Source organism: Pelophylax lessonae (assembly GCF_965119305.1).
Source record: "Pelophylax lessonae genome assembly, chromosome: 4".
NCBI lineage: Eukaryota > Metazoa > Chordata > Amphibia > Anura > Ranidae > Pelophylax > Pelophylax lessonae.
Genome location: NC_138771.1, coordinates 98517423 through 98530998, shown reverse-complemented (window position 1 = coordinate 98530998; position 13576 = coordinate 98517423). Strand labels below are relative to the sequence as shown.

The window sequence follows — 13576 nt, the reverse complement described above, 5'->3', positions numbered from 1 at the left end:
GGTTTGATGTCAGTATTTTGAGCAAGTGTGACCAAGCCCTTATTTATGCTATCCAACATGAAAAAAGTAAGTTTTGCTGTTACTATACAGAGTTGAATGGAGTTTATTGTGACTTTCTGCCAGGAATCTGTAGCTGTATATTGTGTGTATAAGGTGAGGGGAATGTGAGGTGGGAGCAGACGGCGGTAGCGCGCATCTCACACACACACACACACACAGCCGCTCTGCGCCCGGGGATGACACAAGACGTCTGTCAGAGGCGCGCGCACGCTGGGAACGGCGCGTGACTAGGGGGTGGTTCGCGAACGAGCGCGGAGCGAGTTGTGAGCGGAAACTCCGGAGTCTGTCAGACGTCTCCCGGTCCGGTGTGCGGCCCACACAGCATGGCCTCCTCCATGGAGGTGTTCGGTCTACCGGAGGAGGAGGTGAGGGCGGAGACAGCGGAGTGGAGTGGTGGGCGGAAAGTGGTGTGCCTGGAGTCAGCGGTGGCCTGTGGTGACCGCTCTGTGCCTGTCACAGCGGCTCCCCCCCTGACCTGAGTTGTATGAGGGGGGCATGATGTGTGTGTGAGAGGGTCTGGTTACCAGGGAGACCGGGGTCAGAGGTCACTGTGTATTGCTATGTGCTGATTAGTGCTGTCATTATCTGATCATGACTAATGAGGAGTGTGATGTCATTATTGGATTATGGGACAACCTGTAGCTGCTGGATATGTACAACTCATAGCAACCGCTCATCGCACCGCCAGCCTTTCCCTCACTGAGTATGGGGGGTGTGATCTGCAGTTTATGGGGCGGTTTGGAAGTTATAAATATATATGATAATGATTGTACTACACTTGTTGAGTTCTTGATGTTGTCCATCCTGAGGTGCTTATCATGGCTGGAAGTGATGAGAACCACCATAGCGCCCTTTCATATAGGCAGCGTTCATTGCCATCTGCAGTGATGAGATCCTCCTGCTGTATGGGAGCTGAGGGTGTCAGATCTGTGACACCTGTGTCTGGACAGTTCTGCCCTCCCAGCCCAACTATACTCCGCTTCACTCCAGGTTGGCATTGTCCCGAAGCTCTTCCCCGGAGTTCCCCAAGCTCTTCCCCGGAGTTCCCCAAGCTCTTCCCCGGAGTTCCCCAAGCTCTTCCCCGGAGTTCCCCAAGCTCTTCCCCGGAGTTCCCCAAGCTCTTCCCCGGAGTTCCCCAAGCTCTTCCCCGGAGTTCCCCAAGCTCTTCCCCGGAGTTCCCCAAGCTCTTCCCCGGAGTTCCCCAAGCTCTTCCCCGGAGGTCCCCAAGCTCTTCCCTGGCCACTGTCATCTTTGGCTGGGCAGCTTCCAGGTACCGATCTCTGATCAATTCACTCGCAAACTTTCAGTCAACTAACCATTGCTGAGAACAGGCACAATACACACATTGCTGGCACACCCCCACTGCAAGGTAGGCCTATTATTTTCTCTGGAGTTGAGCTTTCAAATGGTATTAAACCCAGAAGAACAAGCTTATTTCCAAATGTATCCATATACAGGGGTGGGACAAATTACTTAAAGAGGAAGTAAACCCTCCTCTGTAACTTTTACCTATAGGTAAGCCTATGATAAGGCTTACCTATAGGTACTGTAAATATCTCCTAAACATGTACCGTTTAGAAGATATTTACCTTACATGCATCCAGTGACGTCACTGGCACATGCGCTCTGAAGGAACGGCCGCTGGTGCCGTTTCTTCAGAGCCCGGTGCCGTGACCGTCGGCTCCCGCGAGCGTGCGCGGGAGTGACGTCACCGCGGCTCCGGCCAATCAGATGGCCGGATGCCGCGATCCCGGAAGACGGGCGACTGAACATGTCGCCCGTCATACAGGTGAGTGAGCGGCACGGCGGGGGCTCGTTGTATGGTAAGTATTTCATAATGAGCTAGTATGCGATGCATACTAGCTCATTATGTGTTTGTCTTTCAGGTTGTTAAAAAAAAAAAAAAAAGTTCAACGAGTTTACAACCTCTTTAACCATTTCAATACTGCGCCTTAGCCGAAAGACAGCTACACGCAGCTCATTTGTACTGGGAAGGTATCCATGGTATCTTCCCAGAACACGTCTCCCGCTCGCATCTGTTGCAATCTGTGACTTGAGCTGATCACAGATCAGTGTAAAGGGCCAGTCACAGCTCTCGCCAAAACGCGTCAGTTCTTTTTTTTTTTTTTTTTATGTAGTCAATAAAAGTGCATACAGATTACAGTGTTGCCAGCTCCATCTTTCTATGGGAGAAAGAAAAGGAAGGAAGCACATTTATCAACATTAAACCTCATTTTCCACATAGGTTAAAAAAAAAGACAGAGGTCCATCAGGCTCAACTAATAAAAAACAAAAAACAGTAAAGAAAACGCAACCATACAATCCCATATAAACGTATACCCACAGTTAATCCAGAGGAAGGCGAAAAAACCCCAGCAAAGCATGATCCAATTTGCTACAGCAGGGGAAAAAAATTCCTTCCTGATCCCCCGAGAGGCAATCGGATATTCTCTGGATTAACTTTACCTACAAATATTAGTACCCATTTATATTTATGTTCACCTAGGTAATAATCCAGGCCTTTTTTAAAGCAATCTAGTGAGCTAGCCAGAACCACCTCTGGATGGAGTCTATTCCACATTTTCACAGCTCTTACGGTGAAGAAACCTTTCCGTATTTGGAGACCAAATCTGTTTTCCTCTAGACGTAAAGAGTGCCCCCTTGTCCTCTGTGTTGACCTTAAAGTGAATAACTCAACACCAAGTTCACTAAATGGACCCCTTATGTATTTATACATGTTCATCCTATCTCCCCTTAATCTCCTCTTCTCAAGAGAGAATAAATTCAGTTCCTCTGAATCTTTCATCTTAGCTAAACTCCTCCATGCCTCTTAATAGTTTGGTTGCCCTTCTCTGCACTTTCTCCAGTTCCCTGATATCCTTTTTGAGAACTATTGCCCAAAACTTAACTGAATATTCCAGATAAGGTCTTACTAATGATTTGTACAGGGGCAAAATTATATCACTCTCTCTGGAATCCATGCTTCTGTTAATTCAAGAAAGAACTTTGCTTGCTTTGGAAACCGCACCTTGGCATTGCGTGCTATTGTTAGAGGAAGTAAACTCTTCCTTATTTTTTTCTTCTTCTTCCCTGCAAAGTAAATGCATGATGTGCTAATATGCATCACATACTAGCACATTATGTGACCCCTCCAGATGAAGCCTTCGCCGTCCCCGCTGGAGGCTGCATCTATCTTCAGCTATCTTCCTTCCTGGTCTGCAGACTCCGGCTATGCTACTGGCCGGGAGCCGCGTGATATCACTCCCGGGCATGGCACAGGGCTCTGAAGAAACAGCACAGACAGCCGTTTTTCAGAGTGCATGCGCCGATGATGTCATCGGCTGCATGAAATGTAAATATCTCCTAAACGGTGCAAGTTTAGGAGATATTTACAGTAACTATAGGTAAGCCTTATTAAAGGCCTACCTATAGGTGAAAGTTATATAAGAGTGGGTTTACAATCACTTTAAGCTTAGGATCTACCAGAACACCCAGATCCTTCTCCGTTACGGATTCCCCCAGGTCTACTCCCCCTAGTATCTATGATGCATGCATATTCTTAGCCCCCCAAGTGCATAACTTTACATTTATCAACATTAAACTAGCTTGTAAGCTCTAACGAGCAGGGTCCTCTACTTCCTCCTGTTTTGAACTGTATTGTAACTGTATTGTCTTCCCTCACATTGTAAAGCGCTGCGCAAACTGTTGGCGCTATATAAATCCTGTATAATAATAATAATTTATCAACATTATACCCCATTTGCCACATGGTTGCCCAATGAAACAGTGCATTGAAGTCAGCTTGTAAGTTGGAGACATCCTGTAAGGAAGTTATTCCACTGCAAAGCTTGGTGTCATCTTCAAAGACTGAAATGATACTCTTGATCCCAGACCCTTTATCATTTATAAAGATATTAAAAAGTAAGGGTCCCAACACTGAACCTTGGGGTACACCACTGATAACCTTAGACCATTCAGAGTAAGAATCATTAACCACTACTCTCTGAATTCTATCTTTTAGCCAATTTTATATCCATTTACAAACTGATCTTTCCAAGTCTGTAGACTTTACCTTACACATTAGCCGTGTGTGGGGAGCTGTGTCAAACGCTTTTGTAAAATCCAGGTATACCACATCCACAGCCACCCCTCTGTCCAAGGTTTTACTTACCTCCTCATAAAAAGAAATCAGGTTTGCTTGACAACTCCTGTCTTTCATGAATCCATGCTGTCTGTTTCTTAAAATATTTTTTTCCAGCAAAAACTCATCTATGTGGTCTTTTATTAAACTCTCTAGTATCTTACCGACTATAGAAGTTAAACTAACAGGTCTATAGTTACTTGGCAGAGACTTTGATCCGTTTGATTGCCCAATAAACAGTGCATTGAGGCTGGCTTGTAAGTTGGAGACATCCTGTAAAGAAGTTATTCCACTGCATAAGTTAAACTTCAAACAGTGCTGCACCACTAATATTGATAGAATTAGTCAACATGATGATCCACCATCCAGTGCAAACAAACAATAATGTGCTAGTGCTTTCCACCTGTATCGTCACCTCATATTTTGACCCTTGTGTTATAAGTGGGTCAAAAATCAGGGGTTCCCCTTTGGGGACAGGTAATTGATCCGGTAATCCTCTGTGGCTTAGTCTCCTTTCAGCCAGCTCTTCGAGTCTTGATAACAGTCACCGGTATATACGTTTTGTCCCACTCCACAATCGACCTGTGGATCATTCCACCAATATTTTTTTTTTTTATGGAAAATGGGAGTTCCGTGGAACAACCAGGGATCAACTGGTAACACATTTGGGGGCAAAAGAAGAGAAAGAGAGGAAGGAGAGCAGGGAGAAGGGCCCAAAAAAGGAAAGTACAATAGGTAGGAGTATTTTTAATATCAGTGGTAAGGATTTAAATAATGACAACATCAGGGTTTTGGATAAGGGTTTAAAGTATGCCCCTACCAAAAACCTAAACAAATTTGACACATGTGCATATTCAACAATTTGTACGAACATAAAATTAAACTAAATATTTTTGTCAAATACAGATAACAGACCTCCTTTGGTGGAGGTGGGTCACCACTCCACCTTGAAAAATAAACCAGTATTTAACCCCCAGAAAAAAAAACAAATTTATTGATGTCTTTCTGAACATGATAGTTGATGCTTTTGAAAATTTGAAAATCAGAAAAATCCATCATCCCCATTGGATAAAAAAAAAAAGGTTTAGCTAATATAGAAAAGAATAAAGGTTTGGTAATACGCCCCACGGATAAGGGGGGAGGGTTAGTAATTATGAGTAAAGTACTTAAAAAAGAAAAGGAGAGGCAATTGTCAGATATTGAGACATATAAATTGTTAAACTGAAACACCATTAATGAATATGAGGAAATTAGAAAAATTAGGGAAGGTGCAAGGAAGAATATACTAACTAAGAAGGAAGCACAATATCACAATCCTGTGGCTTGTAGGACCCCCATTATCTATTTTCTTTCTAAGATGCAATTAGACCCCCCAGGCAGACCGATTATTAATGGTATTGAATAGGTCTGCTCTAGATTGGGTCAATATATTGACTATTTTTTGCAAGCCTTAGTAATCCAGACAGAGGCTTATTTTAAAGACACTAAACATATTATTCAATGCCTCGAATCATTAGAAGGGTTAGAAACATGTATTTTGGCTACGGCTCTTTATATACCATAATTGGACATGATGAAGCCCTGGAATCAGTAAAGTGGGTATTACAAGGCTCGGATCTGAGTGAGGGACAAAAAAAAAAATCTTTTGAAATGTTTGAAATTCTGCCTTAGCCATAACTATTTTTGGTATAGGAACGATTCATATTTACAGGGGCGTACGGTTTTCTTCTAGTGTAGCGAACCTCTTCATGGCTTGCTGGGAGAATGAAGAAGTTCTGTGGGAACGACCATATAGATGACCTGGTGATCATCTGGAAGGGAGATAAATTATCTTTTACTAGGTTTATGGATAAAATGAATGGGAATTTTATTTTTGAATACTGACAGTTTTTTTTTAAATTGTCGCTGGTAGCAGCAGAGTAAACCGGAAGTGATGTCGTTGCTTCTGGGTTACTACATCAGCTTTATTCGGGACTCCAACCAGCCGGCGGACGTGCCAGGTGGGACGGGAGACCCAGACAGAGCCGCGAAAGGCTGCGGGATGGGTGCGTTCCCTCCTGCTACCTGGGATAACGGCCAAGCGGCTGCTGAGCCTCATCAGTTGTTATCTCCTGAAAGCTGACCGCTACAGGTACGTTGGTTTGCAGGAAGTGGTAAGTGCCACACTTGTGTGTTTGTTTTTTTTTTTTTTTATAGTACAATAAATTTTAATCCAATGGAGAGCACTAGATTCTGCCATTCTTTTGTTTCCTTATATACTGGTGACTCTTATCGAGGCTCGTAGAGCTGGCTGGCTGAAAGGAGATTAAGCTGCAGAGGATTACCAGATCTATCACCTGTCCGCAGAGGGGAACCGCTGATTTTGACCCACTGGTAAAACAGGGGTCAAACTATGAGGTGAGCGGCTTGACTGCACAGGTGTAGGAGAGCATTAGCACATTGTTTGCACTGGATGGTGGATCATCATGTTGTCTAATTTTATCAATATATATTTCTGATATATTAACTCTAATTTGGGCACTTGGTCATGGGATTATTTTTTTCACTTTGAGTATCATTTCACCATTTATATTTGTAATATTGCACTATATGGTTTATTCATATATTTGTGACTCAGCACTGTTTGAAGTTTAAAATATGTTTTTAGTGTTGTGAAAACACTGTGTCAGTGACAGCAGCCATTGGTAATTATTTGCACATTTTTTGCGCTGGTTTACTTTTGGTATTGATATTCCACTGCATAGCTTGGTGTCATGTGCAACAATTAAAATGGTACTTTTAATCCCAGACACTATATCATTTATATAGATATTAGAATGTAAGGGTCCCAACACTGAACCTTGGGGTACACCACTGATAACCTTAGACCATTCAGAGTAAGAATCATTAACTTCTACTCTCTGAATTCTATCTTTTAGCCAATTTTATATCCATTTACAAACTGATCTTTCCAAGCCTGTAGACTTTACCTTACACATTAGCCGTGTGTGGGGAGCTGTGTCAAACGCTTTTGTAAAATCCAGGTATACTACGTCCACAGCCAACCCTCTGTCCAAGGCTTTACTTATCTCATAAAAAACAATTTAGATTTGTTTGACACCTTCTGTCTTTCCTGAATCCATGCTGTCTGTTGCTTAAAATATTTTTTCCAGCAAGAACTAATTTATGTGGTCTTTTATTAAACGCTCCAGTATCTTTCAAACTAAAGCAGTTAGGGCTCTTTCACACGGGCGGTCCGATCAGATCCGCCTGTCAGTTTTTTAGGCGGATCTGATCGGATGCCCCATTCAGCCCTATGGAGCAGCGGATGTCAGCGGTGACATGTCCGCTGACACTCGCTGCCATCCGCATCCGATCCTGTCCGTGAAATCCGGACTGATGGAAACCCTATTTTCCATCCGTTCTGGGGATCGGATCGGATGAGAGCGGACAGGCGGTCCACTCTCATCCGATTCCCCATAGAGAGCAGCGGGGGCTGTGACACCTCCCTCTCCGCACTGCAAGCGGAGACGGAGCTGTCATCCACCGGCTCAGTGGGGATCGCGGATCGATCCCCGCTGAGCAGCACGGATCCGCCTACGGAGGCAGACCATGTGAAAGAGCCCTTAAACTAACCAGGCCATATCAGTATAGATATCCAGTATGATATTTTTCCCCATTGAGATCTGATGTGTTTTCAAACTGTTCCTTCATTTTTTGAGGTGTGTGTGTGTGTGTGTGTGTATATATCTCCATCTGAACAAAATTATAAACGCAGCACTTGTTTTTGCCCCCATTTTTCATGAGCTGAACTCAAAGATCTAAGAAAACCGGGATTCATCTGTGAAGAGAACACCTCTCCAGTGCCAGACGCCATTGAATGTGAGCATTTGCCCACTCAAGTCGGTTACGATTATGAACTGCAGTCAGGTCGAGACCCGATGAGGACGACGAGCATGCAGATGAGCTTCCCTGAGACGGTTTCGGACAGTTTGTGCAGAAATTCTTTTGTTATGCAAACTGATTGTTGCAGAAGTTGTCCGGGTGGCTGGTCTCCTACAATCTTGGAGGTGAAGATGCTGGATGTGGAGGTCCTGGGCTGGTGTGGTTACACGTGATCTGCGGTTGTGAGGCCGGTTGGATGTACTGCCAAATTCTCTGAAACGCCTTTGGAGACGGATTATGGTAAAAAAATGAACATTCAATTCAAGGGCAACAGCTCTGGTGGACATTCCTGCAGTCAGCATGCCAATTGCACGCTTCCTCGAAACTTGGGACATCTGTGGCATTGTGCTGTGTGATAAAACTGCACATTTTAGAGTGGCCTTTTATTGTGGCCAGCCTAAAGGCTTGTACACACTTGACACAAATCGGACAAAATATCCTCCGATTTTTCTCTCTCATGCTCAGCGGTCATAACCGTTTTTAGTTGACCGTGCATAATGTTCATGAAATTTCTCGTCTTTTTTTTTACTGCATACACATTAAACGAAAATTGGTCCTCTGGGGACGGTCGATAAAAATGTTGGTGTTTGTCCCTCCGTTTTTTTTCGTTGAAAATGTCGGCATCGGCTGCTGTGTACACACTAGCCGAAAATCGTACGATTTTACCTCGGACGGGAATTTTCTGCAGATTTTCTACTGGTGTGTACCCCACTTTACGCACACCTGTGCAATAATCAAATAATCATGCTGTCTAATCAGCATCTTGATATGCCACACCTGTGAGGTGGGTAGATTATCTCAGCAAAGGAGAAGTGCTCACTAACACAGATTGACAGATTTTTGAACAATATTTGAGAGAAATAGGCCATTTGTGTACACAGAAAAAGTCTTAGATCTTTGAGTTCAGCTCATGAAAAATGGGGGCAAAAACAAAAGTGTTGCGTTTATAATTTTATTCACTGTGTGTGTGTGTGTATGTGTGTGTGTGTATATATATATATATATATATATATATATATATATATATATATATATATAATTATTGCGTGCGCCATTTTAAAGTGTAACATGTTTGGTGTCTTTTTGCGTAGCATTGTCTTTTACAAAACAGTTGGGTATTATATTGTGTTTTTGTGTGTTAAAATTCAAAAAAGCATTTTTTTTTTTAAATTGTATTTTCAAAAGAGCTGCGCAAATACTGTGATACTGTGTGGCATAAAAAAATTGCAGGTCCAAACAAAAATGCACAAATCGCTCAAGCAATCAAAGATTCAGCACATTGCTGAAGGTGCTCGAGTCAGCTCACCACCGTCTATAGCAGATATATAGAGAAAAAAAGATGGTTGCACACCACAGATGAATTCTTGTCAAAATTCTTTGTCACCATGCCAGACAGAAGTAACAGGAACAAGGTGGACGCATTTCACACAAACATTTCGTGCTTGTTTTCAACATAAATCTGGCCTAAACACAAGCTTTTTAAAGTGCACGTCCAGAAAGGGAACCGCACCTAAAATCGCTGAGTTAATTGGCTGGCTGATACATGACAGTTAGACACACCTGATAAAAACATTGCAAAAAAACTGTAAGCTCAAAAGGTAGGAGCCATAGATAGCAGCATCAGTGAAGGGAAGAAAGAAACAAAGAAAAAGGATACACTATATATAACTTAGGGCACTTTCACACGGCCGCTCCGATTTCTTCTTCCGCTGCGGCACTTTTTTTTTTTTTCACGGACACGGATGACACTTGTCATCCGATTTTGCAGTCGTTCCGTTTTTTTAACGGAAGAAAAATAGGGTTCTGTTCCGTTCCAAAAAATGGAACAGAACTGAAAGGACACAAATCGGATGTCAGCGGATGGTCATCCGCTGACATCCGTAATCACATTGACATGCATTATGTCCGTATATCACCCGCAAACGGATGGGGTGATATACGGACATACGGAACGCCCGTGTGAAAGAGCCCTAAGTTATGTTAATTTGTAAAAACAAAAAGATACAAATTGAGACAAACAAAAAAATGTGTACACATGATACAACCAAACAAATACATGGGGAAATGCAGTTTGTGTGAAATGTGTCAACCTTGTTTCTGTTACATCTGTCTGACATGGTGACCATAAAGAATTTTGACAAGCATTCATCTAACTGCTATGAAGGGTGAACGTACCCAAGTTTCCCCCCGAATCCACCATCTGTGCACGCTACCAGTGGCACAATCTATGAATAGGCTGCCCTATGTGTCATGCAGAATCTCGTGTAAATCGCAGTGTCAGAATTGCTGGGTGGGAACGCTCATTCCCACTATGCGATGGTGTGAATGGGGCCTCAGATTTGGTACCAGCTGGCATCAAGAACTAAGCCCTGGACCTGAAATAAGCAGTCTTCGGCTTAGGAGTACTTGTAGCAGAATGCTGTATACACAATGTATCTGCATTGTGTTTACATTAGAAGGAATGTAACCCCACAACATTTCCATGGGTGGTGGGGCTGGAGTGTGGTATTTTGGATAGCTGTTGAAGCCTTGTCTAGCATCTCCCTTTAGCAATACATTACTATTCTAAATGGAATATTGCTGCAGATTGCATGGGGGGATCTGGATCAGGTCTCCACTGACTTACCACAAAGCAAAAAAAAAGTGTTAAAAATAAAAGTGTAAAAAGCAAAGGAGAATAAATAAATCTGTAGAAAAATAAACCATTTTGGTCCTCAGATTAAATAAAATATATTTATCCAAATCTTCTACCAAATGGCTAAAAAATTGATGTATAATGTGATAGGGTAGATTATTTGTAGGAACAGATGTGTACACCTGGACACAAACTGTATGGGGTTGATTTCCTGAACCTGGAGCATACAAAATCTGGTGCAGCTCTACATAGAAACCAATCCGCGTTCAGGTTTTATTTATTTATTTATTTTGTCGAAGCTTATTTGAAGAAGCTGAAGTTAGAAGCGGATCGGCTACCTTGCACAGCTGCACCAGATTTTGCACTCTCCAGTTTTAGTAAATCAACCCCTGTGTAATAAATAACAAAAAACATTTTCCCTGCGCTATGGTAATATGAATCACTTATTTGCAGCTGTTCATCACCTTGTGATCACTAAAAAAACAACAAAGACAGAGCGCAAAACAGTGAAACAGAACTTACTCTAAAGGCCCGTACACACGTACCGATCGTCGGCATACAAACGTCGGCGGACGAAAGATCTGCCGATTGTACGCGTGTTAGTATGGTGCCTCCGACAGATGTCTGCGCACAATCCGCGGACAAAAGTCTTTCGTGCAAACATGAAAATTTTTGTCTGCGGACACCAGAACGGACGATTGTTCGCCTGTCAGTACAGAATTCGGCCGACAGACCGCAGATTTGCAAGACTGGGCATGCTCAGAAAATTAAAAACACAGGGAAAGTTAACCATTACATGACATCACTTCTGCAGTCAGCTGAAGTCTGCAGACAAAATTCTTGTGCTGTCCTTGTGCTGTCTTTGCACTTTTCAACAGACACCGACATCCCGGGGAGAAAAGACGAACATTTGTATGCCGACGATCGGTACGTGTGTACGGGGCTTCAGTGCCGGTTCACACTTGTGCGATGCGGGAACGCTGCGAATATGTAGCGTGATCCCGCATCGCATCCGCACCTCTGGCAGTTCACACTGCCATATGCGATCCGCTGGGGGTGTCAATTAAATGTTAACGACACCCCCAGTTTGATCGCATATCGCAGTGCGATGTGACAGTTCGCACAGAATCGGATCGCACAAGTGTGAACCACTGTGCGATCCGATCCTGATGCGGCTGAAAAAAAGGGTCCTGTGCATGTTTGGTGCGGATACATTGCTAATTCAGCCATACAAAGTGTATGGCTGAATTCGCATCCGCACCTCCGATCGCATGTAATGAAGGAGCAGTGCGCTCCGAATTACATGCGATCTCGCAAGCCGCACAAATGTGAACCGGCACTAAATGTGTGTAAAACTTAGATGAATGTAAATGCAATAAATTGCATATTTCTGAAATTAAAATACGAACCAAAAATGTATTAAGCATGTGTACAGTGAAATACTTTTTGTGCAAAACATGTACCAAAAGGAAATAATTTCTCAAAGAAAAAATATTGGAATAATCCTATCAATAAAAAGTCCAAATCAGCAAGTGTCCAATGAAAGAGTATATATCATGCTCAGTGCTCTCTTCTTAAATAAAAATTGTTCATGATGGTGCACCCCCACTTGTAAATGCATTTACCAGACTGTGTGGACCCCTTAGTAGTACTGCATGTGGGTCACTCAAGCTTATGCCTGGTAAGGAAAAGGTACTTTTTTTCTTTTGTTGGTCCCGCAGAGTCAGAAAGGTATTGGAAATGGTATGGATTCCCCAATGGACATCACTCAGGGCAAAGGAAGGAAAGACAGAGAATCTCCATAGCGTAATAAGTTTACATGTTTTACTGAAAAATACAGAGTAACACTTTCAGTGTAACAGGCAAAAGATCGCTTGTAATATTGAACATCGGGCAATGCTGTTTGTTCCAAAATGTCCGGATAGTGTGAGAACGCTGGAGTTTGCACTTCCTGTTTGTGTTCCACCTGAAGCTGGAAATGACGTTTCTGGTACTGCCGTTAGCCGGAAATCGCGTCAACGCGTTTCGCCCCTCCCAGTGGGCGTTTTCACAGACGCGACCCCTATGTGTCCGTAGTGCACATCCTTCCATATAGGCATGTTCACACTCAAGATGTGTGGTTACCAGTGTATAGATGCAGTCTCTCCTTGATTGCAGAAATATATTCTTCTGTTCATGTTTTATAGCCCTCTGTGGGGTCCCTGTTAAAAGGGGAAGTGTAAACATTTTTTTGTATAATCCAATTTTTATTAGATTAAAAAAAAAAAAAAAAAAACATACATTGTGAATAAAAATAACAGAAATGAAGACTAGTACATAAAAGTATGAACCTCCAGGGTATGTTCCATCACATGCAGACATTACATCTGGTCATCATCTTTAGCAATAATGCATCCCATTGATAAGGGTAGAGCCATACAAGCTCCTCATTGTAAATTTATTATAGCCCCAAAAAGAGAATGCTCCCCTCCCCCAGGTTGGTCCGTAGCTAAAATTCACTCTAGCAATAGTAGTCCTAACTCAAACGTGATGCTAACTGGGCACAATGTGTAAATATTTTTATTAGTATTTGTCAACTTATTAATCACTTTTTTTTTTTTATGTACAGTTTTTATATTTATCTTTATCATGGATTGACCATTTTTCTCCTCATATTTAGTGCCGGCTCACACTTGTGCGATGCGGGAACGCTGCGAATATGCAGCGTGTTCCCGCATCACATCCGCACCTCTGGCAGTTCACACTGCCATATGCGATACGCAGGGGGTGTCAATTAAAAGTTAACAACACCCCCAGTTTGATCGCATATCGCAGTG

At 42.8% G+C, this 13576-nt stretch overlaps 1 protein-coding gene across 2 annotated transcripts in view; it reads left to right on the top strand.

Annotated features, from left to right (window-relative positions):
- The first annotated feature begins 283 nt into the window (after positions 1 to 283).
- NEDD4 (NEDD4 E3 ubiquitin protein ligase) overlaps positions 284 to 13576 on the top strand; it is a 519020-nt gene continuing 505727 nt past the window's right edge. For both annotated transcript variants that reach the window (XM_082253414.1, XM_082253413.1), the window contains exon 1: positions 284 to 425. In XM_082253414.1, coding sequence (XP_082109540.1) covers positions 384 to 425 — 42 coding nt within the window. In that variant the 5' untranslated portion in view covers positions 284 to 383. The remainder of the gene's footprint in view (positions 426 to 13576) is intronic.